The sequence below is a fragment of the Theobroma cacao genome, chromosome 4 (genome assembly GCF_000208745.1).
Source record: "Theobroma cacao cultivar B97-61/B2 chromosome 4, Criollo_cocoa_genome_V2, whole genome shotgun sequence".
In the NCBI taxonomy this organism is placed as follows: Eukaryota; Viridiplantae; Streptophyta; class Magnoliopsida; order Malvales; family Malvaceae; genus Theobroma; species Theobroma cacao.
In genome coordinates this window covers 27,915,318-27,941,043 of record NC_030853.1, presented here as the reverse complement: position 1 = coordinate 27,941,043, position 25,726 = coordinate 27,915,318, and the positions used below count along the sequence as shown (strand labels likewise).

Here is a 25,726-nt window from a genome sequence, read left to right as displayed (position 1 = left end):
AATGATTAAACCACCTTTTGAAAGAAAGAAAATTGAAATTACCAAACCGCCAAAAAGATTCCCCAGATGGCATTTGGTTCTATTTGAACGCAAGTAAAAAACATGGATGTAAAGACTCAGATAAACAGAAGTACATCTTTCTACAACTAATCCTACATGGTTGTCTTGAGTTTAGACATTGTTATGCTTCCATCGTGATTACTTCACAATCACCTAGTACTAAAGTTTAATCAACATTAGAAATACAGCTTCTCACCACGGCAAAGTAAGAAGAAGAACAGTTTTAATTAACACACAGACATCGCTACCATTAAAACGGTTAGTGATTACAAACAAACCATTTTAGAAAGAAACTTAGATTGGTCGGTAGTCATCATATCAGTGGTTACCATCTCCAGAGTAGTCATTGTCTATCGGTAGTAAGCCTGCTGATAAGCTGGTGCCAAACCATTGCCATAACCCCCATATGCAGGATAGTTCATGGGAGCACCAGGGTAAGAACCAGAAAGGGGAGGAGGCGCTGCTTCTGGTGAATAAGCATAGGGATTGGTCGGTGGGCTCCTGCTTCCATACATGGCAGGTGGGGATGGGTATGCTGGGACTGCTGCAGGGTATTGAGTGTGTGAAGGAGACCTAACAAATGTAGGAGGTGCAGGAAAGGATGAGACATATGCATTCATCAAACGGCCAGCTTTAGCTGGAGGCATAGGACCGCCATTACTAGCCCGCGTTCGCTTATTAGCAGGGACTGCAGCTGCCTTCCTCTTCTCAGTCTTGGTCTTCTCTAGCTGTTCAAGGCGTTTCTTGAGGTTTTCAGGTGGAAACTCAGCCTCAAGTTTGTACTCTTCAATGCACTTGATGACAGCCCGAAGTGCTGATTGCTCCTTGCGTGCAGCAAGTTGCTGCAAATATCAAGAATAAACATTATTTGTTAATTGTAATATAACTGCTACAAATGAAGAAAAATTTAAAAGAAAGGCATAGACAAGCAATGAAACTCATCGACCTATTTGTCAATAGAATACTACCTATTCATGATATTTAGCATGAACTAGGAGATAAAAAGGAAGGCAAAGAATTTTAATCCAGCCAAAATCTCACATCCCCATTCCCCGTCCCAGAAGAGAAACATAAAATGGCAATAACATTTACCCATATTAGGCATGCTTTATCAAAAACATCTCAGTTTAATTTACTTCCACAAATATGCAAATATATGACTGCAATGAGACAAAATGAATTCAAGTATTCTTACAGCAAACCCCAGGAGTGAAACCTGGCATCAAACATCTAATCAAGAAAAGATAGGATAATTCAAAATCAGATATAGTAAGAATTAAACAAATAAATGATCACTATGAGTAAATAGGGGAATACCGCAGCCCGGCCGGCATTACTGGGATCTTCTAAAATAGAAGACGCAGCTTTCTTTGCATCCCTCAGGAAAGCTTTGAGCAGGGGTACAGGAGGGAACTTGTCTACAAGGCCAACTTCATAAGTGAAATGAACTGCATCAAGCTGCTGTCCCTTACTGACCAATTCTTCAATCATGTCTGTAGTGGAGAATTAAATGCATTAGAAACTCAATTTTACAATTGTACCTTAATGGAATGATTTTGAGCACAAATGGTAAAAACCCATAAGAGAGCTTCCAAAAACACAACAGTCCAGTATAAGCAATGTTTTTCGATGAAATGTTGACCATGTTTATGGATTAAATGGTGATATAGACATTAAAAAAGACAATGAATCTTTACTTGTTAGAATTATGCAAGCTACATCTGTTTGGCTACAATACCTACACCTTGGAATTCACTCTTTACCCAGTACTAAACTAACACAACCCTTGGCTTTAACGAACAACTTGATATATATCAGATCCTATGAACATATAGCTTCACTGATCTTAACATAAAGTTCTAGTATCTTGTTCTATTTAAACCACAAAAACCAGCAGGTACACTCTTCACAACATGCAGCCCACATGTCCCTAAATGGTAAAAGTGCATCAAGATATAAGTTCTTTAAATGGTTCCACTAAAGACATACCGTATACTTTCCAAAAACACCAAGTAACAAACACGAACCATCTCCAAAGCATGTTGGCTTACAAAAGAAAAAGCACATGCTTACCAACAAGTTAAGGCAACATGCAACAGCTAATTAACATCCTAGGTTACAAGTCACTTAATTATGCTAGTCAACTATTGCTCCAACTCTTAATTCTTGCACGAGTACCCATGTCCAGCAAATATCTGACAGACATGCATATGGAGTTTTCACTCCTCCCTAAATATAAGGAAAAACTTTGAAAGAAATTGAACATATCCCATGTCAGACACATGCCTGTATCTAACACTGAGTCTCGAATATAAGCAACATAACTCATGAAATACCCTAAAAATCTTATCTTTACAACTCTTAAGTTCATTCTGAAAGTTTTGACACCAAGATCAAATTAATCAGACAATATAATCACTTTCAAAACACCATCACAATGAAACATAACCATCGACTCCTAGAATACTGTAATAAGCTGCAACAAGTTTGAAACTCCATGATAGTACTCACTAACAGAAAATAAGAACATTAAAAAAAAAAGTAATTTCATCTCAACAAAAGAAATCAAATACCAGGCATTTTGTCACCGAGGCCAAGCGAAACGGCAAGTTTAGGCATTTGTTTCCTCCAGGCAGAACCAACAACAAGCTTCCTATAAAGCTCCAGATCCTCTTTCTTAACAATCCCAAACGTAACCAAATGTTGCAGAAAAGTATGAACATCCGGAGTCTTCACATTCTCAATCCCTCCTCTCTCTTCAAGGCTCTTTTTCCACGTCTCTGCGATTTCTTTTGCCTTCTCCTTCACACTCGGCGTAACCAGCATCCTCGACTTTCCGATCACCGGATCAACCACCACCGGAATCAAGCTTTCCAGAATTAAAACACAAGCCCATCCTAAATCATTTCCTCTCTCATTCCCTCTTTTATCCACCGGAAATACCTCCGATATCGCCTCCATAACGAACCTGGCCGGATCAACACATTCTGATAAAGCTGCCGGAATTTTCTCCCTTAGCAAGTCAATTTCTTTCTTTTTGCCAGTCACGAAGTTCCAGAACTCTTTAGCTTCCATTTTTAAGCACGTTGATTTTAGGAGTTGCAAAAGACCGTCCCCGTCGTCGACCTCGCCATCAGGATTGTCTTCAACGTCGTCGCTAAGGGTTTTCAGGGCGGCTTTTGTGTGGAACTCGACTCGGTCGAGTGCGATCTTCACGCTGTCCTCGATGCTGTGTTCGCGCTTCTTGAGTGAGTCGAGTGAGGCCTTGGTTTCCGAGTCTAGTGTTTCAATTTTGCGTTTTAAGGCCTCCGATTGTCTCACCAGGTTTTGCTCGAGTGAGTTGATGTGATCGGAGAGTTCTTTCCAGAGGAGAGTGCAGCTCGTCATCAGAGACGTTTGACGCTGGAACTCGTCGAAACTCGGATGAGTTAACTCTGTCAACTCGCCCGGATCGGGGATCGACCCCATGGTTGGTGAACTTCTCTGTCTTTCTTTAACTCGTTCGGTGACTCAGTAATCCCAAAGGAAGGAAATGAAAGAAAGAAAAGAGGAGAGAGATTAGAAACCCTAAAAACGGAGGAACACAGGAAGATAAAAAGCTTCGGCAGATGCTGGCGTGGATCTTTCAGAATACGACACGTGTAACGGCGACTAGATATTGCAGGTAATGGTGGTCTCTATCTTAGACCGGGGGTGTGTACGATAACAAGTGCGCACTACAGGGTGCTGGAGCTAAAGTGCACGAGCGGGTGAAGGTGCGTAGGATATGGACAAGGGGGGTGTTTGATTGGTGTTAAAAGACAAGTGGTGGAGTGCTTTCCCGGAAACCGAAGTCAGACCAGAAAAGAAAAAGAAAAGCAAACAGGGAAGAAAGAGAGAGGGGGATGGGAGGCACAAGCTGGGAAAAGTAAAGGGGAGGTGGGCCAGTGGGGAGGGAACTGAGCATACCCACATGGGAAGAGTCAGAAAAAGTAAAGACAAATTGTTATAGGAAGGAAAATAAAAATAGAAAAACTATTCAAGATAAATGGGAAAATAGAGAAGGAAGTCTGTGGTGAAGTCTGAGAATGGGAACAGCGGCACGCGCGTTCGTTTGTTAAAAAGGACAAATGACATCAAAGATTGTTTGGGATGACAGGAGACGAGATCACCTTCCCTAGCCGATGAAGATGGGTAAACTTGGGGTCCATTCTTGGGTGGTGGGACCCTTTCTGAGGGCTGTATGCTTTTGACACGTGAGCATGAGGGCCCAATGATGGTGTTTCACAAATGGGTGGGAATTAAATATGGGAGGGAGGGTAGGTAGTTGGTTCCCCCATTTGGCTTTTTCATGTGGGAGGGCTGGAAAAATTTTTGAACCTTGGGTTGAGCTTTGGTGATAAGGTTGGGAAAGTCAACAATGCTGATCTTGGTTTCAATTTCAAATTCAAATGTTTGATAACATGGAAAAAAATAAGCATAATTTTGGATTTTGATGATATGTTGTATTTAGAATTAATCATTTTCAATATTTAAATTCTAATACGGAATTTTTTATTCAAAACCCAAAAAATAAAAATAAAGTTGTGGAGTAACATTTTGTACGTGCATTAAAATTGAAAAAAGCTGGGCCTTCATTGCGGCGGTGGCATGTGTGACAAAAATAAGAATTTGTTAAGGTTCATAAATGGGACTTGAAATGCATTATGCAAGGTGGGTCTATGGATATAAAGTTGTTAATGTTAGGAGGTCTGAATTATTATATATATATATATATATATTATGTCATGCACAATTGCCCATGAATTGGACAAGAAAGATTCCACAGGGACAATACTTTGGAAAAAGACATAGTGATTGTTCTTCAAAATACTACTAATTGCGTGTTGGGATACCACACACCCATCATTCTTTTGTTCACTAACGATACAGCCTATAAAAGTTGGGGTAACACCAACAACACCAAGAGCCATCCCCCCCTCTACCTACGGCTACAATGGCAGAGAGGGGTATCCCACTTTGAAGCTCTCTCATTCGCACCACAGATTCTCAATCCAAATCAATCCTCCCGCCCACCCACCCCATTTTGTCAAGATTTTTGTCATTAGTATTAAACATCTTGTTTCTTTTTTAAGTTGACATAAATTACATTATAGATGCATGAATCCCCCAACGACGTGACTAGATGGAAAGCTACTAATCATGTGATTCGATGACCAATATTACATGGGTTATCGTTCACAATAATCATTACAGAGACTGGAGCTTTGCATTTGCATACATTAATATTGAGTTATCAACTCTTTACGTTAATAAAAGGATCCTATGATCCAAATACAGCTCATTATCTACAAGCCAATCCACCCAAAAGCGACTTGGCATTGAATCCTTTGCCCTTTAGTCTCCCTGGTTTGCATTATTGGTTTCCCCTAATTAAATCAGACAAGAATGGAGGCCAACGCAAGGGCAAACGTGAGCACAATGAATGCAAAAGACGGAATGGAGAGTACAATTACATGTGTTATTAAAGGTGACCACGTGATCTTTAGGACAGGCTTTTCCTTTCCTAACACAAAGTTTCGCCCAAGGATAGGCTCCCACAACAACCAAAATCACACAACTGATTTGGAATATCAGAACATAGACTAACGGATGCCAATTTGGACCCACAACAAAATATGCAGACAAGATATTTTTATCTCAAGACTTTGCTAACTCACAGTCCAAGATCAAAAGCCTCTATATTTCTTTGGAGATGATATGATTTGAAAATTCTAAGCGTCAGAAATGTTGTTACATTTTCGACCAAGCAGAGGGCAGCCAACTCAAAACCAAATAGTGTCATCAACTCCGTAACAAAGGCGCAAATCATTTACCAACACCATGAAATGACAAAATCTATGGACCAGTTATTCACAAACTAATTGACTATGATTAAATACATTATAGTACTTTGCAATGTTAGCCAGAAGCTACTACCTGGGTCCTTTATGCTCTCTCCGACTCTCAATCACAACCCTCTTCCTCATGTCAAAATCAACCTTGTCCAGATCAGCAACTGTTCCAAGATAGCCATAAAAGATCCTCTTTTTTTCTCCAGTCCTCTCATCCACCTTCACTAGACTGGGATTTTTTTCATCATCCTTGCCTAACGTCAAGGGCTGTACATGGGACCAACCCTTGCGGCCACGGTTTTCCTTCTCAAAGTATTCAGCAAGCCTGACAGCATCCTTCAGGCCTGACTGATCACCAGCAAACTTGACCACTGTAATACCCAGATGACCTTCTCTACCATACATGGACTTTGACTTGCCACTTCCAAATCCAAGATCTGAAAGCACAAGCATCAGAGTAAAATGAAATATGGCATTATAAATTAACTTGTTCAAACTTTTTAAGTGCATGGTGAAGCTCCTTAGGACTATCATATGTCCAGGGTTGATATATTGATACATTTTTGCAAGATACTAGGAATAATGATATTGATCCCCCCAATAGTCACAGAAAGCATCTTCCAAGATCACCAGTGGACAATTCATACATACAACCATGCTCCAGTAACACACTGTTTTTTCTGCGAACATAAGACCCCTCAAAAAGTTTGGCTCTCATAGTGGCTGCGGACAAGATGCGGAAACACTCACATGGTACAAGTCAAAACATAAACAGACTGGCTAAATTATTGAAATCGGTCAACTAAAATAAAGAATCAAGAGGTCAAGAATCCACTGTCCCTGGCTGGCACCAAACAGTAACACAAAGACATGCACACATCCAGCCATCCACCTATTTCATTCTAGAACTTGAATTCCAATAGGTCAAAAAATAGTTCCCAAAAAGATGAACATAAGAAACAAATTTACCCATAATGAGTAGTACGATGGAATATAGCCAAATGATAAGATATACAGTAATCCAGACTCAAAACTCAAGGAGATCAGATAGAAAACTATATATAACTTAACAGAGTAAAAGACAGGTTTGTGAACCACAACAAAGAAGTTTAAAAAAATGTGACAAAAGAAAGAGTCCTGTCCATAAAGGCCACCTGTAGAATATGACCACATATGCACAGGGATAGACCATGGAAATTCTAGAAAGAAAGATCTAAGCATGCAAAGATTTTAATGGATAATTATCAGTGAGACAGATGCCTACCAAAGGGCTAGTGAACCATATGAAAGGAAACATATCAGTGTAAACAATTTTAAGTTCTTTCTATGATTAATGACTAATTATCCCAAATATGATCCTTACTACTAATGGTACTTCATAATATTGCAACCAAACAAGAACATAATAAATGGACATTACTGAGGTCTGACCGTGTGCTTCTGTGAAACCTTCTTTATGGGCCCATGTCTGTGGTGCATAGTGGGCTTTCCCAATGCCCACTCATCCTCCTCCCACCAAACAAAAATTGTAGTAATTACACAATTACCAACAAAAAGAAAATACAATATATTCCCTGCCACTCCCAAAGACAAAACAAACTTCTGAACACCATCACTGCTGCAGGCTACTCAAACTCACTCCAAAATTCAATCAAACACACTTGACTTGAGAATTATTATCCGCAAAAATTAATGAACATCGTGAAGAAATCATGAACCTTCAGTATTGGAAAAACTTATAGGGCATTTTCTCCTACATTTTGCTAAAGTAGTAAACTAAAATGGATATCATTTGCAGCTGTTCAAGGATCATTCAAGAATAGAAAAGCTAAAAATTGTCTATAATGGGAACCTGGCGTTCTCTAGTGCCCCACTTTCTCTAAGCATTTTTCCCGAAAAGATAAAGGCATGTTGCTGAGATCAAACTCTTTTTGTCCCCTTAAGCATCATCCTAGCATTGTTTCCAGTAAATACATAAACAAAAATCCACAAATCTAAAATCATCAATTCAATTGTTACTAACCAAACAAGACTAAAACTGGTATAGCCTGACTAGCAACACAAAACCTGCAGCTTAAGTACTCATGTACAGGTTTAAGTAGACTATGATTAGCAACAGTGCCTGTAACAAGGAACTATAACCAATATAGAAATATGCACACATCAAGCAATCAAAAACAAGCTAAACTACAGTCAACATCATCTAGAAGCTCTCAAGAGAACAAGTATATTTGGAAATATGAAATCCTCCAATCCAACCATGACAAAACTATGGCTCTTCCTCAGACTGCCATATATTCCTCTCAACACAATTAAACAGCATTCATGCATTTTGACAAGTAAATCTCCTAACACCCTCATAATCTTTGCATCAAAGCCAAACAAGACCACCAACATCAAAGCAAAGCTATGAAATGACAAACCAAAAGCAAATGTGACCGGATAGTGATTGGGTCTGACTGCACTATATTTCAAGAGAAAAGTAACTTGTCACACATATTTGGATGCTGTCCCTTTGGTACTGATACTTACCACCCTACAATCACAAGAACTTAAATAGCATATATACAAGGACAAAAAATTTTAAAGATGGAATTCAAGAATTTTCAAAATTGATAAAATATATGACATTAAAAATTGCAACTTACTTTTGAGTACAGAAAAAGATGTTCAGAATCAATGCTCTAAAAACTACAATCATTAAACTGTAACACATAAATAGCAAAAAGGCACAAAAGCTAAAATAGGATGAAGAAGAAATTAAACCATAACATTAATGCAGCAAACAAGTATGTAAATAGAAGTAAATAAGACATATTAGTTTGGGAACAGGTTTCAGGGACATTAAAGTTTTAGAGCTCGAGGCAAAAGGCTGTTCAATGACATAAAATTTTTTATCTTTTCGTAGGAAAATATTGATACTGAGACGGGATAAACTGTATCTTGAACTTGATGCACATAATTAACCATCAAAGATGCCTATATAACAAATATATCTAAACTCAATGAAATGCTATAAAATAAATAACTATACTTGCCTACAAATAACATAGAAGTGTGCATAAATAAACTTTGCATCATGTTATAATAAGCACAAAAGCCAAGTTGGCCTGGAGGCGAGCACAATTGAGGTGGAGCCAATCATGTCAGGGTTTTAAACCCCCTTGCTTACCATTTTAAGTAAATTTCACCTACACACAGAATGAGAGGAAGCCAAGCTAGTTTCTTCAAACAAGATGGTTACACCAGGTTATACATTCAATAGGCAGGTCAAAAAGGTTCAAGGATTTTTATCAAAACCGGTCTTTTGATCTGGACTGGAATTAGGACCAATTTGAGGACTATCTGATGCCTAGTCCAGCCCAATTCTAATATCGTTAGGTAAGCATAAACCCATAGAGCAATCATTAGCTAAATCTTTGAGAGAAAATTGCCTCAAGCTTCAGACCCATAGGACTAGCTTGGCAGGAAGGTTTCTCCTAACTTGATATTAATCCAGTGACAAAATGTGGACCCACTTAAAGATCAGATCAAGCAGAACTTTGCCCATCACCAAGTCCATGTCACACAAAAATGCGCAGATCGCATCAGGTCAGAGACACAAAAAGTAACACTTAACCAATATTGGTTAGAGAGAATTTAGAGCATCAACCCAAGAGGGAGAGAAAACTAAGACCTTAAAAAGTGCTATTAAAGGTTCAGGATTGGCCATAGTAACCATTCAAGCGAGAAACAATGAAGGCTAAGCACGAGCATGATCCCACAATTGGGGATAACATACATTCATGTCATTCTTATTATTAAAAGGATCAAATGAAGGCAAAACGAAGGAACCAACATGTGCAAATTGCAGTCTCAATTTTCACCAAATTTGATAGTATGAACCCCTCCCTTAGTTATTACTTTGTACGTTGGTTGCTTTCCTAGGTTGCTAGATAGATAGCTTCATGAGTTGGAAGAGTCTCAAAATGACGCTACTCAAAGCTTCTCGAGGTCAACAAAGATAGAAAAATTGTGCAGTATCCCCAAAAGCTTGTGTTATAACAAAATGGAATTGGACTAATCCAATGAGGAATCTGACTAATGACAAATTACAACCAGTCTATGCACTATAAAAACATAATTCAAAACTTATATGGCAAGAAAAGAGGAACTAATTAGATAAAAAGGATTTCCTAAACAAATCACTAACCACAATGCAAAACGCCAATAACAATAAAGAATAATGGGACGCATTATACCTCTTAGTTTGCTATCCATTGCTTTGTTTCCCAAACCCTCCATGCGCCCATCTTTACTCTTTCCTGTAATTGTATTATGCACTATCACCACAGGAGGCCACATAATCAAATCCTCTTGGTTTGCAGCTGCTTCGTCTGCAGGTAAGAACCGATAGACCTTTGAATTATCAGGAGGCTTTGAGTAGTTCCATCCCATTAATACACAGAGAGCCTTGTGTAAGCCTAAGTGATCCACACGCAAGTCAGCATTATCTGAGTAGTATGTGTGCATTATCAGACCATGCATATCAGGGAAGTCTTTAGAGGACCTGTAATTTTGCATATCAAGCGCATTGAAGAATAACAATTCAGGTTTTCCTCTCAGACATCACATGAATTAGCCTATAAGATTGAACTAGGGCAATGAACAAAAGATATTCACCAGCTTGACAATAAGTTGAACACATGAAAAAGGCAGAAGTAATGTGCATGGCATAAAGCCAATATATTGGAGACTTTCAGAATAGGTAGACTGTAAGCATCAATTGAAAAACTTGCCCTAAGAGCAAATTTGCACAGTGGATTATAATGAACCTATTCCATATGATAGCATTTCCAAGGAACACTTGCCTTCTTTGTAAATCATTGGAAATCATGGTATCGTCATCACCCAAAATAATCATTTGTCACAGGGTTTAGGGAAGGGGATGGATTGCAGTGTGATGTAAATGGGGCTCCCAAATAAGCACCAATTAAGACATAAATTCAGGATTCAAAAGTCGTAGCTTTAACAAAAATCCTGAGAAAAGATAGATAGACAACATATAATACATAGTTTTTGAAAAAACATAAAGCTACAACAGGATGTCAGATCTTAAAATCAGCTCAGACCTTACACTACAGACTTGCAACAGTTGAATGAAGACCAAAGTTTCTCTTTCATGCAGGAGAAGAATATCAAAGAAAAAACAAGCATATGAGGTGAATATTTGGTTCCTCCAATATGAAACACATATACTACAATCTTTATACACCAAGATTTTCACTCTCTAATTCATGATAAGAGAAAATTTTGAGGTCCCCATGTACACTGCTATAAGCAATACAAACAGAAAGATGACTCAATAACTTCTCAAAGCATGGAAGCTAAAATCAAAGACAATCCCAATTCTATTTTACAAAAACACACATGCTCTACATGCATGCCTGCATGTAGACATGCATATTAACTTACTAAGCAGATAAAACAAAGAACACTAAAATACAGATGAGATTACAGCCAAACTCAAACAAATCATTATCACCCAAAGGGCCACACATGGCAAATTAGTCAAGTCACTAGAATAAAAAGAATTCTCAAAAATTTAATAGCCGAACTGCTGCATGCAAGTTAAAGGCAAGAAAAACCAAGTAATAGACTACTTTCAGTACTTTAACTTACACTTAAGAGTTTGTATAGGCAGTAGGTCCTTCAGCCATTCAATAGGGAACTTTTAGGCTTTTCATTTCAGTTTTACTCAAAATTCAACTTATATCAACTATCAAATGAATGATTACAATAAATTTCCACTAGCAGGCCAACCCGGCCATGTCATACAGGTAAGAAATTATTAGTACCACGCAGCAGAAAATATTGGCCATAAACAAATAACAAAAAAGGCCAAAGGCACTGACCTCTACCAGGAATATCCAGATAGAAGTCTACAATAATCTATGATAATTATAACATGCTCTTATAAAAAATTATAATTATAACACGCATAATATGCAATTTGGCTGCAACTTACAATAATCTGTGATAATTATAACATGCTCCTATAAAAAAAAAAAGATAACTATAATATGCATTAAAATGCAATTTGGCTGCAACCTACAAAATTGTGATAAAAACAACTTGAAAAGGGATCTTTTACCCCCTTGTTTCCCTAAATCAACAGTGCACCTGCTCACTACTCAACAACTGTGACAGCGAAACTGCAAATAATCAGAGGCTCATGAACAACAAATGCCAATCCAAAAATTTAATTATGATATGTTATTGAAAAAGAAGGGAAATCTAATACTAAAACACATAACCAAATATTAACAAGCAACCATACAGGACCAATGGAGACCACCAACAGGAAAAAGAAATGCTATAATACAACAATATACCAAAAAATTATCTCCAAGACATATTTACCCTAGCATGGATAAATAAACTGATATAAGTATGTACCACTCTGAACACGGTTGTATTGAAGCACTACATAGAGAAACAATTATCTGTTACCACCTACCCTTCATTCTGTAAATAATTATGCCATCAAGTCATTTAAATTCCCAATTATGAAAAATCATCAACACAACAAATTGATGGCAAATTGTGCACCCAATCTTGCTAGCAAAAGAGAGCCACATTTCACTTTTATGATAAACAAGTAGGCTGACTTGGGTGCTTGATAAACAACCTCAAAAGGATTGCCACATGGGAAGCACTGCTCTAAACCAGTTGGTAAATGCAAGCAGCCAAACGTAACTAAGCATGTGCAAAGCAAACAAGCAGAAACATTATAGCAAATCCAAGATTTAAGTTTTAGCTAAATGGTTCAAATAGCAGAACCTTAACCTGAAACCCTAGTAATGTTAGATTGTTGAGAATTTGTCAGGCCACCATTTATAAAAGGAAGACAACTCGGAAGTCAGCATTGCCTCACCACACCAAATTTAACAATTACTTTAAATACTATCCATAAGCCATCTACTTCTTCAGAATTTATTATTAAAACTCTAGGTTAATCATTTATAATAGTGTATGCTATAACATCTAGCAAAAGGAAGACAAGGTCGTTTTCTACCCACACATAACCTGAAACACTAACAACCAAAAAATATTCTCAATTCTACAAACACATAGGCAGCAACATCAAACACCCTCTGAGCCAACCATGATTTCAAGTGCAATGTGCCCATGACACAAACCAAATGTCACACAAGCCAACTGAACACAAAGTCAAGACAGAAGGCAAGGCATCGACATCCTTATGTCCATATCAACTACTCCGTCTAAACTATTAGCAGAGCATCCAATACATACAACACCCTTGCCTCAAACATTAAAATGTTAAACAGGCAACACAAGTAAATCTAACTAGTATTACCACACATTACAGAAGAACCAAAACACCTAACCAGAGTTCTATTTTGCTTTCGAATCATATGCAAGGAAAACAATAACATGGAATTCAAAATGCAAAAAAAATTCAAAAAGTTAATTCCAAGTCAGAACCAAACCTAAATTTATCATCAAACCTGCCACAAGCCAAGCATTGAAGCCGCCCTTGTTTCCCATCCTCCAAGTAATTCTTTTTCTGCGCCGCATTCTCAAAAACCGCCTTCACAAAGTGCAAAAACGCCTTCTTTAGCGCGTTTTGATCAACTTCCAAATGCTTATTGTTAAACCCCAAATTATTATTTTCAAAACCTCCACCAACTCTCATATATTTGGCCGCTCTCATTTCCTCATTCCGAAACGGGCTACTGGTTCCAGCCAGGCGGTCCGGCCAGCCCGGCCCTGAAGAGTAGACTTTCGCGTTCGGGTGCCCGTGCCTTTGCCTCGCAAATTCTTCCTTCTTCTCCTCTCTTAGATCCTTTTCTTCTTCGCCGTACTTTCTCTTAAACAGGCCGGGTCCTTCCCCCGGCCCATTCCAATAATCACGATTATCGCGGAATCCCAATGGTGGGCTACCGAAGTCGGGAGGTACGAGTAAGGGACGGGTCGGAAATTCCTGGTAATCGGACGGGAGAGCGAAGTAGGAGCGGACACTGCCGTCGTAGAGGACGATTGTCCGACGCTCCAGCATGTGAAATCCGTACGCCGGTGGTGGCGGGGGGCCAAGGGCGGCGGGGTCTGGAAAGGGGATGGGAGGAAGGGCTGGATTTGGGTCGGATTGGGATTTGTTTTGGGTGGCGGGGCTTGGGGATGGGCCGGTCTTGGGAGAAGGTTTGGGCTTGGTGGAGGAGGGGTTTTTGTTGGGGATGGAAGAGGACGATTCCCAGCGAGATTTGCGGTGGTTGTTGGAGGAGGAGGATGGTTGTTTTGGCGGGTTCGGACCAGCCATCCTCGGAAATTCAGTTGAATCTAGGGATTTTGCTTTCGTTTTTCGTTTTTAAGGTTTGGGTGCATTTGGGAGAAGAGAGGAAGAAACTGTTCGAAGATGCAGCTTAGTTTATGTAGGACGGAACAGAGAAGGATGTTACCCCATTTTTTCCCTTTTTTGTTTTTTTTTGGCTTTTAAAGATATATAAAAATGAAAAAGACAAGATTCTTCATTCTCGTACTATTTTTCTCTCTTCGAAAATAAGTTTAAAAACAAAAAAACAATTAAGCTCCATTGAAAGCCAATAAATTTAATTTATAACCCAAAATAATCCCTTTGATTATTTATATTCTAGTAAAATCATCTGTCTTTTGAAACAAAAGTGAGAAACTAAGTAAAATGAAAATATATATAATTCACATTGAAACAAAATAAAACAATTATTATATTACTTACAATGAATGGAATATTGCCTATAATAAAAACAGCGTTAAGTACAAGGAGAATGAATGTAAAGCTCGTATGTCCTTTACGTGAAATGGAAGAGGAAATCAGCTTCCATTGTCTATGCACATGCAATTTCGCAAAAACAATATGGATTACATCAAGGTGGGAATTTAAGGATATTCATAATCATAGTTTCTTGACTATTAAATGAATTTTGTTATTGATAGATAAAATAATACAAATAAAAATTAAAGAGATTATTAGTATTTTCTATATGTTATAAAAGGCATGGAATAACGTAGTTTTTAAGTGAAAAAAAAAGGTACTCACGAGTAGTGATTGAGTTAAATCTTAATATGAAACAATAATTTAAAAATGTAAATATGTTCACAAGAATCAATGAACTTGAAACGATGACTGTTGTGTGTAAATGAAGGAAGTCCATTGGCATCAAAGTTAATGTTGATGCTGTCATTTTTAAATTTAACAAGATAATGAAAGTTGGTGTAAGCTTCATAATCAAAAATAACTATGATATTGTGGTGCTTGTTGGGTAGAACGTCTATTCACGGGAACCGTCTATTCTTGAAGTCAAGTCGAAGGGGCTTCATCTTGAGCATTGTTTATATGCGATCAGCAACAGTTAAGCCTAGATGACGCTGAGATGGATTGCCAACAAGTTGTCAAATGGGTGGGTGACAAGTGCGGTATAGGCAGATTAGTCAGATAGTTGAGGATTGCTGCATATTAATGGAGAAGTCTCATTGTAAACAAATTAATTATTATTCAAAGGATGCAAATTGGACGGCTCACACAATTGCACATTATGCTAAACGTACTCAAGAGGATATTTTATTATGGAATAATTGCATGGAGTTGCCTTCTAGTGTTAGTCAAGTTAAGTGTCAGGATGAGTAATAGATTTGTGTTTTGTTGATGTTAATTGGGTTAAGATGAGTGTATATTGGGTAGGGTACTCTTTTTTTTCTTCTTCTGAGTTTTGTCCCACTAAATTTTATTATAAGAAGGTTTTTAATGAGACTTTCTCAATATGCAATGGGTATGTGTGAATTTAGCATCATGGGAGTATTATGAATTGTGATACTGATAATTTATCAGGTACTTTAAATCAGGGGTAAAGAAAAATGACAAGGTCAATCACCATATTTTTTGCTGTCCAGGTTAATAGCGGAACGTCCTCGGGCCCATTCCATCTCCTTTCTCCTCTGTATTCTGTCCTGGACACTGACGATAAGGAGGCCTGGCCTGGGCCTTGAGAACGGTCGTGGAGGCCTATCAAACTGATTTTCTTCAGCCCAGTAGACTAGTAGTAAATTTGGCATGGAACTGCGAAATTAAGTGAAAGGACAAACGTATCCCTGAATCTTTGTCCAAAGTCCAAGCTGTTTCCCGTCCTGCCTCCGTTTGTTTGGATAAAAATTGTCTGGGACTGCAACTCTGCAAGAAAGAAGTTAAAGGTGGAGATTGTTGCAGCAGGTAATAGCTTAATGCCATGGAAGTTGCTTGCAATAACTAATTAACTTGTTGAAAATGGGTTTTCTTTGTTACATGTGTTTCTTAACATCTGTGCTGTTGCTCCCCCCTGAAGTTTACGTGATTGTATTAGCTTTTCCCAGCCAGTTTAATCTTCATTTATTCATATTTTTGGGGGTTAAGAGGTATTGGTACTCATATTTGCATTTCAATATTCAATAAATCAGTCAAATTTGGATAATTATACTTCTATTTCAAAAGAATATTAGTAAGAATTTGAGAAATTTGGGTTGTTTGCTATGAAGGCGAATGCTTTGTACAGGCCAAGAGGCTGCTGCCGTTTTGTAGAATGCAAGGGATATAGGTACTCAAATTGGATAGAGATACAAGAAAGAATGGCTCTTAATCCTGCAGCAAAGATATGTGTCCCTACTGTTTCCAATACAATGGAGACGGTCTCGAGACCTGAAAATGAATGTAAGCAACAATTTTCTAGAACTCGTTTTCCTGGTATAGTTATATGATAGCTAATTTCTATATATGTTTCTCATTTTTTAAACTGTTGGCTACTTTCATTGTATTAATAGTATATGTTCTTCCTATCTCATATCTTAGGACTCGAAACCAGATTTATGCATTTCCTATAAATAGTCCTTAAATGGAGCTTTATATGGCTTCCAATCCTGATGAAGTTGTTCTGTTTTCTGCATACATAACAGGTAAACTTCAATTCAGGTATCATGTTGTTAATCCATGTAAAGAAGCTTTGTCAAGTCGTCGTCTTGTAATAGCGCGTACCAGTGCATCTTTGCTTACTGTTCTCACCTTCAACTGTGGCTTAACTCCATTGCCAGTATGGGCTGAACCAGATGACGAGAAGCAAGACGTTCAAGGAGCTGTAGGGGCCATCAAATCGCTGTTCGATCCTAACGAGAAAACAAAGTCTGGAAAAGTGTTGCCCAAGGCTTACTTAAAGTCAGCCAGAGAAGTTGTGAAAACACTACGTGAATCACTGAAGGAGGATCCAAAGGATATCGTTAAATTTAGACGGACTGCAGATTCTGCAAAAGAATCAATTCGAGACTATTTGAGCAATTGGAAGGGACAAGATAAAGTGGCTCGTGAGGTATGTATCCTTGCCTGAATTGTTTTAAAGCACCAGATTGCCTTTGGTCGTTTTCACTGATGGTTTTTTATAATCCTGTACATCACAGAAATCATACGTTGAGCTGGAGAAAGCAATCAGATCTTTGGCCAGTTTCTACTCGAAGGCAGGTCCATCTGCTCCATTACCGGAAGAGATTAAGAACGAAATATTGAATGATTTAAGCACAGCTGAAGAATTTCTGTAGTGCAGCAGCATGTCGGAGATGGTGTATGCATAAACCTCACGAATTCAAACCAGTTGAAATGAGAACGACATCTATTTCGGTTGTTTTCTTTTGTTGTTCTAATTCTTTATTTAATAGAAAATTAGCTGTGGAATTCAAATTATATGGACTTAGCATGTGGAATCTTACAAGCAGCTGTGGAGGACTTGGCCAAAAAGATGAGTATATAGGAATAATTGCATGCTCTCCTGATTGCCATCTCAACTCCTGCTCTTTAAATTGTAGTGACAAAGGGTTGGGATGGTTTAGATATTGTAGACGAATAGAAAATCTCAATCCTTAAGTCAGAAGTATTTAGTTAGAGCTGAGAAATAAACGAAAAACACATTGGTGGAATTGTCTACCCCTTTTGTTGTGATAGCCAACTTGAAAAGGGAGTGCATGTGATGAAGGTAACATGGGAATGTCTATATAAGCATGTAATGGGAAAAAGAATGTCTTTATAAGCAACATGTCCGCCTCATGAACAAGGAAGAGCGAAGCTATCAGCACATTGGTTCTTACATCTAAACAGCAAAGTTGAAAATCCTGACTTGAAGTAAGGACTCAGGCCAGCATAACACCAGTTCATTGCAAATTAGACAAAGCATTCTTTATCTTCATGACATTCAAAGAAGGGATCCCATTAACATGAGTAGCACATGAAAAATATCAACAGAACTAAAGGAGGTCCAAAGGGAAAAAAATCAACTGACTAGAGCCCAAATTTATCTTACATTGCATAACAGTTTATTGTCAACGAATAGACCGTTTGGAACAGGTTTTCATGTTCCCAGTGCAGATGAAAAACCAAAAGGGCAACTCTTTGTACCTCACAGCTTCTACTTCTGAGGTGCCCATCACCAGAATAGCACACACTATCAAACTTGATGATTTCCAGCTGTGCTTCACTAAAATGGTGCTCTGTTTTAGTGCTCTTAACATATCTTCACAAGCACAAATGAAAATGAACATCAAGGTGCTATTTTAATAAAGTATGCTCGAAGACAATGGGATCAACGACATCACGTGACCATCATATGACTTAACCTATCTTCTGCATGATGCTCAAGAACAATCAAGATCGTGATAGAACCCCTTTTGAGCTGCATAGAACAAATGTTTCACAACTTTAGGACGGAAAGCACATATGAACCATGAAGTGAGATGTGAAAATAAAAATATAAATTAAAGAAAACAGAGGGAATCCCTTCAAGCCAGAAATTTACTATTGAAATAAATGAGACGTGCACTATACGATTATGTAACACATACAATCAATGTGACACAACTACCTTAATTGTTCAAAGTCTCAATAATCAACTTTAGAGGACAAAAATGTATATAAGGGAAAAAACCAGCATTTGATCGATCAATGCAATCTTAATTAAACAGGACAACATCAAACCTTGGTATAGCCCCAAGACGACGTGGATCATACTCTGTTGCCATCCGAAGAGCCCTGGCAAAAGCCTTAAAGGTTGCCTCAATAATATGATGTGAATTTTTTCCTGCAAGCTGTATACAGCCAATTTGAAATATTATGTCAAAAACCTAGTGGTAAAGATGAAAAGCAAGATAACTAAAGGCTTTAAGGCTGATTTTGTTAAGCAAGAATAATTCACATATGTGGCTCAAGCTCAACTACCTATGAGAATTTTAAAAAGTACTATGAAAGTGCAGTCAATGTGCTGAAAAGAACTTGTATAAGCATCAATATTAAATAGTAACAAGAGTTCAATTATTTCAAAGAAAGTTTGGATGGTTTAATAATAATATATTAAATTTAGGTAGCTCTCAATATTCCTACCTGTCGTATGTGTAGTGTCATGCCAGAAGTATTCACCAAAGACTGGAAAAAATGCTCCACCAACTGTGAATAGTAATGTGCTAGTGAAATTTAGCATATAAAATATTTGAAAAAGCAGTATGAAGGAAGCGAACTTAAGAAACCAATCTAAAATGTTAAAAGCTGGTTGGCAACTTTCCTCCATAGTCAACCACAAAAACTGACATTGTTGGACCAGAACAAAAAAACCAAAGTGGAATACCTGAGTGTCATACGTCCCAACTCTCGCAGTGGGAATGTTCAAATCATAACTTAAATGTGGTCGGCCGGATAAATCCTAGGATGAACGATATAAGATTTAGTATAATATATAAATTTGAAGATTTACTAGGAAACATGTTTCCTAAAAAATTACCTTCAGATGAAGTACAATAATTTGAAAATTAACTTTTCATCAAGCCTTAGGACTTTGCTAATCCTAACATTTTTTAAGTCCACTGCAGCGTTTTCTTGTAAAGCTAGCAGTTTCAAGAAAATTTTCAGGCATCAAAGCCTATTATCAAGGAAATATCTAGGATTTATAATACAAATTGATGCTCTTGAGTTTCAATAGTACCATAAGTTCATGCTTAAGAAAAACCATGTATTTCATACCAGTGAAACATGTATTAATGCTTCATCAAGAGGAGCTGAAAAATCACCAAACCGGTTAATTCCTTTTCTGTCCCCAAGTGCTTGAAGCAATGCCTGAAGAAGACAGACAACTCATAAATTCACAAAGCATGCATAGACAAGGAAATACAAATCAAAATATTGAACCGGCAAAGCAGAAATGAAGCACAGTGACATCCCTTTGCATATAAACTAATACATTATTTTGCAGAAAACATTTACAAACATATAATAGGAAAAGCTTCAATGCTCAATTAATATGAAAAGAGATAACTTTTTTGGTGATTAAGTTGATGGAGGGAGCAGTTGAAGTCTTGACCTTCTTAGAGTTAATGTGATTACAATGCAAAAAGGTATAAATTTTCGTTCTTCCTAGATACATTCAGTGATAAAATTCATGTAAATCATAGATTTTTCCTTTAAAAAAAAAAGAATTCACCGTTCCAAGAGCAAGGGCAACATCTTCATTGGTGTGATGATCATCAATATGAATGTCACCAGTAGCCTTGACGTGCACATCGAACAAACCATGAGACGCTAGTTGCTAAAATAATAAAAAAGCCACCTAAAATCAGTTACCACTTTACTGCCCAGTAGAACAACAAATTCACACCAAAAAGAAAAAAATATACATATAAACAACCATACATCCAACATATGATCAAGAAAGGGAATGCTAGTACTAGAATTAGCAACCCCAGTGCCATCCAAGTTTATCTTAACGCACACATTCGTCTCTTTCGTCACCCTCTTCACCTCTCCAATCCGACCTAACCAAAAAAAAAGGTCAAACCCCAGATGAAAGAGATGAGATAAAGCAAAAAACAAAAGTGATCTTTTTAGTATTTAGGATTTGGGGTTTTTCTTTACCTGGTTCGGATGAAGGGGAGCCGTTGTTTTGGGGAAGAGAGGGACAAGAAAGTATTGACTGGGAATTATTATTCATGTGTTTCAAAGTGAAAGGGGAGAGTGACCGTTGATAAGGGAGAAGAGGGATTAAGAGAGGTCTAAAAGGAATTCTGGACTTGGATTTTATTGCGGCGGCGGCGGCGGCGGCGGCGGAGCTGTTTAGGAGGCGAGAAGGAACTGAAAGCTCCATTTGTGGATTCTTTGAGAGGAAAGAGAGTGAGAAGGGAAAACAAAATGTCCAGATCGAGAATAGAGACGACGCCGTATTAATCTTGAAGTATCGCTCTGACTTTTTTAGAGCGAAAATCTAATATTTAAAAAGGTCAAAAATAGTATGTATGACAAGAAAAAAATATTAAAAATTTTGTTATAAAATAAATAATAGAAACATGAACAAAAGAGAGATATTGAGAGATGAAAAATAACTGTGATATAAATGAGGGTGGGTTGATCCTCTGTTTATAATTGAAGCCCTTTAAAAATCAATAGCTATTACAATCTTTTATTAAAATACATCTTATCTTTTATTTATAGTTTAAGCACCTTATAGTATAATGGCTATCACAATCTCATATTAAGATATATCTTTAAAATATATTATTTTTTTGATAAATCTCACATTATCAGTTAGACAATATCTACATGTAGATGAATCTTGAAATATTTAGAATGTGGATAATATATTTATCATTTATCAAATTTATTCTAATTTGAATTGATCTAATATGGTGTGATATGTCGATATTTCATAACACTCCCCTTGTATGGAACACTACTGTGGTGGCTTAATTGGATGTACTATTACTGCCTTGTTAAAAACTTTAAGCCATAAAAACTCAATGGAACAAAAAATCAGACAAAAGGGAAAGAGTACAATGTACTAAGTGCATAATTGCTTCCCTCAATTGAGCTCTATTATCACTTTCAGGGTTTATTGCTTCTGGGATTTACCACTTTTAGGGTAATTGATACTTTGCCACTTTAGCGGCAAATCAATCTTTCATCGCATTTTAATGTCATATACTGATTTTTCAAATGTCGACATTGGTAATGACTTGATAAAAATATCTACAAGATTATTGGTGGAGCGACTTTGTTTAACGTCTACTTGTCAACTTTCTTAGAGTTCGTGAGTATAGAAAAATTTTGACGATATATGCTTGGTCCTATTACCTTTAATAGATTCTCTCATGACTTGTACAACACAAATAGCATTATCTTCATAAATTATGGTGGGAGAATTTGTAACTATGTTAAACAATAAGAATTATTAATATGCATTATAACGGATCTCAACCAAACACACTCTCTTCTAGCTTCATATAAAGTGACAATTTCAAAGTGGTTGAAGGATGTAGCTATTGGCGTTTGCTTAGTAGAGCGCCAAGAAATGGCAATGCCGTTATAACAAAATAAATAATCGATTTGAGAGCGAGTTTTGTGCAGATCAGCTTTATATCCTGTATCAGCATATCCAACTAAACCAGAGTTAGTGAAATCATTGGAATAATATAATCCTAAATCTATGGTTCCTCAGAGATAACGGAAGATATGTTAATCACATTCCAGTGTCTCCGAGTTGGCTTAAAACTAAAACGTGCCAACAAATTTATTGCAAAAGTAATATCCAATCTCACACATTTTGCCCAATACATCAAAGCCCCAATTGCATTGAGATATGATACTTCATGATCAAATATCTCCTCATTAAGTTATCTAGAATGAAACAGGCCTTTTCGGGGATTAAGAGACCTCACAACCATATGGGTGCTCAATAGGTGAGTTGTGTCTATGTTAAAACGTTTAAGAAATCTCTCAATGTAGGCTGATTGATGGATAAGTATTCCATTTGCTTTGTGCCCAAGCTCTAGACCAAGATAAAGTTTGATTTTACCTAAATCTTTAATTTCAAACTCTTTTTTCCAATATTCAGCAATTTTAGATTATTCTTTTGAAGTTCCAATAAAATTCATATTGTCGACACAAATTGCTACCATAGCAATTTCGGTTTTCAATTTCTTAATAAACACGCATGGCAAATATGATCATTTTTGTACTCTTCCTTAATTAAATACTCGTTTAAGCATTGATGCCACATGCGATTGAATTGCTTTAACCCATATAAAGATCTTTGCAACTTTATTGAGAAAAAGTTGCGAGAAGTGTATGCTTCAGGCATTTTGAATCCCTTGAGAATTTTTATATAAATATCGGAGTCTAATGAACTATATAGATTTGTCATTACAACGTCCATAAGATGCATTTTCAGTTTTTTAGAAACAGCTAGGCTAAAAAAGAAACGAAAGGTAATCATATCCATCACAGATGAATACATTTCATCATAATCAATCTAAGGTCTCTGAGAGAAGCCTTAAACTACAAGTTAGGCTTTATACCTCACAACCTCATTTTTCTCATTTCGTTTTTAAACAAAGACCACTTGTATCAAACAAGCCTTACATTTACAGGTTTAAAGACCTCTCGTTTAGGTAAAGAAGCCAATTCAACCTAAATTACTTTCTCCCACTTAGCCAATCTTGCCTTTGACGACATTCGATAATTGATCGTGGTTCATAATCTCATGAGCGATTGAGAGTGCTAAAAATTCATCCAAGATTATCTTATTCCAATCCTTAATCTCATTACAATATGTAATAGAGATCTCAATATTCCTAGTGTAGTAATCTTTTCATGGATTCATGCCTCTTCAAAGGCAATAAGCTCTTTTGGAGTAAGCTTAATACTAGGCTCTTTTGGAATGGATTCCTGATTCCTCCCCTTTTATTTTTGAGGGATAGTGTTTTTTTATTTTATCGGTTTCTACGTTTCAAGTGTGAGCCATTTTGATCCATTGTAGCTTGTCCTTAAGGAACAACAATCCAAGCTGGAGCATTCATAGCCGGAATATGAGACTTTGTGACATTGCTAGTATCATTAAATACGTCAAGAAGTCTATTGGCAATAGCTTATAAATGGATTATAGTTGCACTTCATTTTCACATTTAGGAGTTCTTTGGTTTAAATGGGATAGATTTTTCTTATTCTAAGAGAAATCCTCAATTGGTTTCTACTTCTTAACCATGGAAGCTTTAAGTATCTCAATTGATGGAAACACTGTCTCATTAAAATGACAATCCATGAATCTAATGGTAAAAAAATCACCCATCGTTGGTTCCAAGAACCTAATAATAGACAGTGAATTAAACTTAATGTAAATGCCCAAACGACATTGGAAACCCATTTTAGTCCTTTTTGGCAGTGCTATAGGTACCTGTACAGTGCAACCAAAGGTGCGTAAAGGTGAAATATCTGGTTCATAGCCTAAAACCAACTATATGAAAGATTGTAAGAGGCTAGCAGTGGGGCGTAATCTAATTAATGCCACCAGCATGCAAAACAACATAACCCCATGCTGAAAAGTTGAGCTTTATCCTCAATAAAAGAGTACTAGCAATCATTTGGATGCATTTAATTAGGGATTCTACCAATCCGTTCTAAGTATGAATATGTGGAACCGAATGCTCAACCTCGATTCCTAGTAAAGCACAATATGTATTAAAGCTCTTTGACCTAAATTCACCTGCATTATCCATCTTTATACTCTTGATTGGATAATCAAGGAAGTGTGTCTAGAGCTTTATAATTTGTTCAAATAAACATGCAAAGGTGACGTTGCACATAGATAACAAGCAAACATGGGACCATTTGTACAATATGTCCACCAATACCATAAAATATCATAATAGCTCACTTGCTGGCTATATTGGTTTATAAATATCACATTGAATTCTTTACAAGAATAAAAGGAATTCAAGATCAACCTTTGTTATATAAGGTTTAGTAATGAGCTTTCCTTATGAATAAATTTCACAAGTATAATCTTTGGACAACAAAACATTTTTATCCTTTAAAGGGTATCCTTTATTGTATTATCATACGCATCATCATAACTTTCTAGTGACCTAGGCGATCATGCCAAAGTTCAGTCTCATCACGATTTACCATTAGGATTTACCAGTCTCTAAGACATGGTAACATAGGATTCAACAATTCTAATAATGACACAATACAATCCTATGGATAAAGCTTCCAGCTTCTCATGGATGGTTTTCTACCCCATCTTATAAGAGGTGATGTAGATATATTCCTTATTTTGCTTATAAATTGTCTCAAGATGGTATCCATTACGGTGTACATTTTTTAAGTTAAGTAGATTTCTCTTCAATCTACTGTTTAACAATGCATTCACGATATGCAATGTGGTGCCATTGGACAAAACAATTGTGACATTCCTAGAGCCATCAATAATCTCAACGAGACCTGACATTGTATGGACATTTACCTTTCATAATGTCACACTGGAGAAAAAGTGTTTGCCACAAAATATGGTATGTGTCGTTGCACTATCAAGTAAATAAACATCTTCCTTTTTCTCAATAGTACCCATTTGCACTTGTATTGACAACTCCTTTGGTGATCATGCTGGAAAAGAAATAATAGAAACAGGAAGAAAAGAGGGATATTGAGAAAATACTCTTTAAGTATTACTGAAACAATGCTTGGAATGAAAAATAACTGTGATACAAATAAGAGTAAAGTGACTTTCTATTTATAGTTGAAGCATAACTATCACAACTCCTACTAAAATATATCTTTAAATTAAATTATCTTCTTGACAAATCTCACATTATTACCTAGATAATATCCATATGTAGATGAATTTTGAAATATTTATAATGTAGATAATACATTTATTATTTATTAGATTCACTCTAATTTAAATTGATCTAATGTGGTGTAATAGGCCCATATT

At 36.9% G+C, this 25,726-nt stretch overlaps 4 protein-coding genes across 6 annotated transcripts; 1 reads left to right on the top strand and 3 right to left on the bottom strand.

Annotated features, from left to right (window-relative positions):
- On the bottom strand, nt 59-3,911 carry LOC18602990 (FRIGIDA-like protein 4a). The gene is made up of 3 exons (XM_007034698.2): nt 2,634-3,911; nt 1,378-1,553; nt 59-902 (listed from the first exon to the last, which is right to left on the bottom strand). Exons 1-3 carry the CDS (start codon nt 3,526-3,528, stop codon nt 411-413), a joined length of 1,563 nt encoding a protein of 520 aa, XP_007034760.2. The 5' UTR covers nt 3,529-3,911; the 3' UTR covers nt 59-410.
- On the bottom strand, nt 5,765-14,409 carry LOC18602989. Of its 2 annotated transcripts, none has more exons than XM_007034697.2 (3): nt 13,427-14,409; nt 10,175-10,482; nt 5,765-6,370 (listed from the first exon to the last, which is right to left on the bottom strand). In XM_007034697.2, the coding sequence occupies exons 1-3, from the start codon at nt 14,251-14,253 to the stop codon at nt 6,015-6,017; spliced, it is 1,491 nt and encodes a 496-aa protein (XP_007034759.1). In that variant the 5' UTR covers nt 14,254-14,409; the 3' UTR covers nt 5,765-6,014. The 2 variants fall into 2 exon arrangements, with proteins under 2 accessions (XP_007034759.1, XP_017974659.1); XM_018119170.1 differs by having other exon boundaries at nt 5,898-6,370; nt 13,445-14,409.
- Nucleotides 16,064-17,907, top strand: LOC18602988 (photosystem II D1 precursor processing protein PSB27-H2, chloroplastic). 2 transcript variants are annotated; one of them, XM_018119188.1, is made up of 4 exons: nt 16,064-16,176; nt 16,496-16,650; nt 16,893-17,299; nt 17,388-17,907. In XM_018119188.1, exons 2-4 carry the CDS (start codon nt 16,569-16,571, stop codon nt 17,523-17,525), a joined length of 627 nt encoding a protein of 208 aa, XP_017974677.1. In that variant the 5' UTR covers nt 16,064-16,176; nt 16,496-16,568; the 3' UTR covers nt 17,526-17,907. The 2 variants fall into 2 exon arrangements, with proteins under 2 accessions (XP_017974677.1, XP_007034758.2); XM_007034696.2 differs by having other exon boundaries at nt 16,479-16,650.
- On the bottom strand, nt 18,084-21,212 carry LOC18602987 (imidazoleglycerol-phosphate dehydratase). The gene is made up of 8 exons (XM_018119185.1): nt 20,875-21,212; nt 20,653-20,774; nt 20,444-20,548; nt 19,987-20,079; nt 19,595-19,669; nt 19,354-19,416; nt 18,952-19,061; nt 18,084-18,649 (listed from the first exon to the last, which is right to left on the bottom strand). The coding sequence occupies exons 1-8, from the start codon at nt 21,101-21,103 to the stop codon at nt 18,622-18,624; spliced, it is 825 nt and encodes a 274-aa protein (XP_017974674.1). The 5' UTR covers nt 21,104-21,212; the 3' UTR covers nt 18,084-18,621.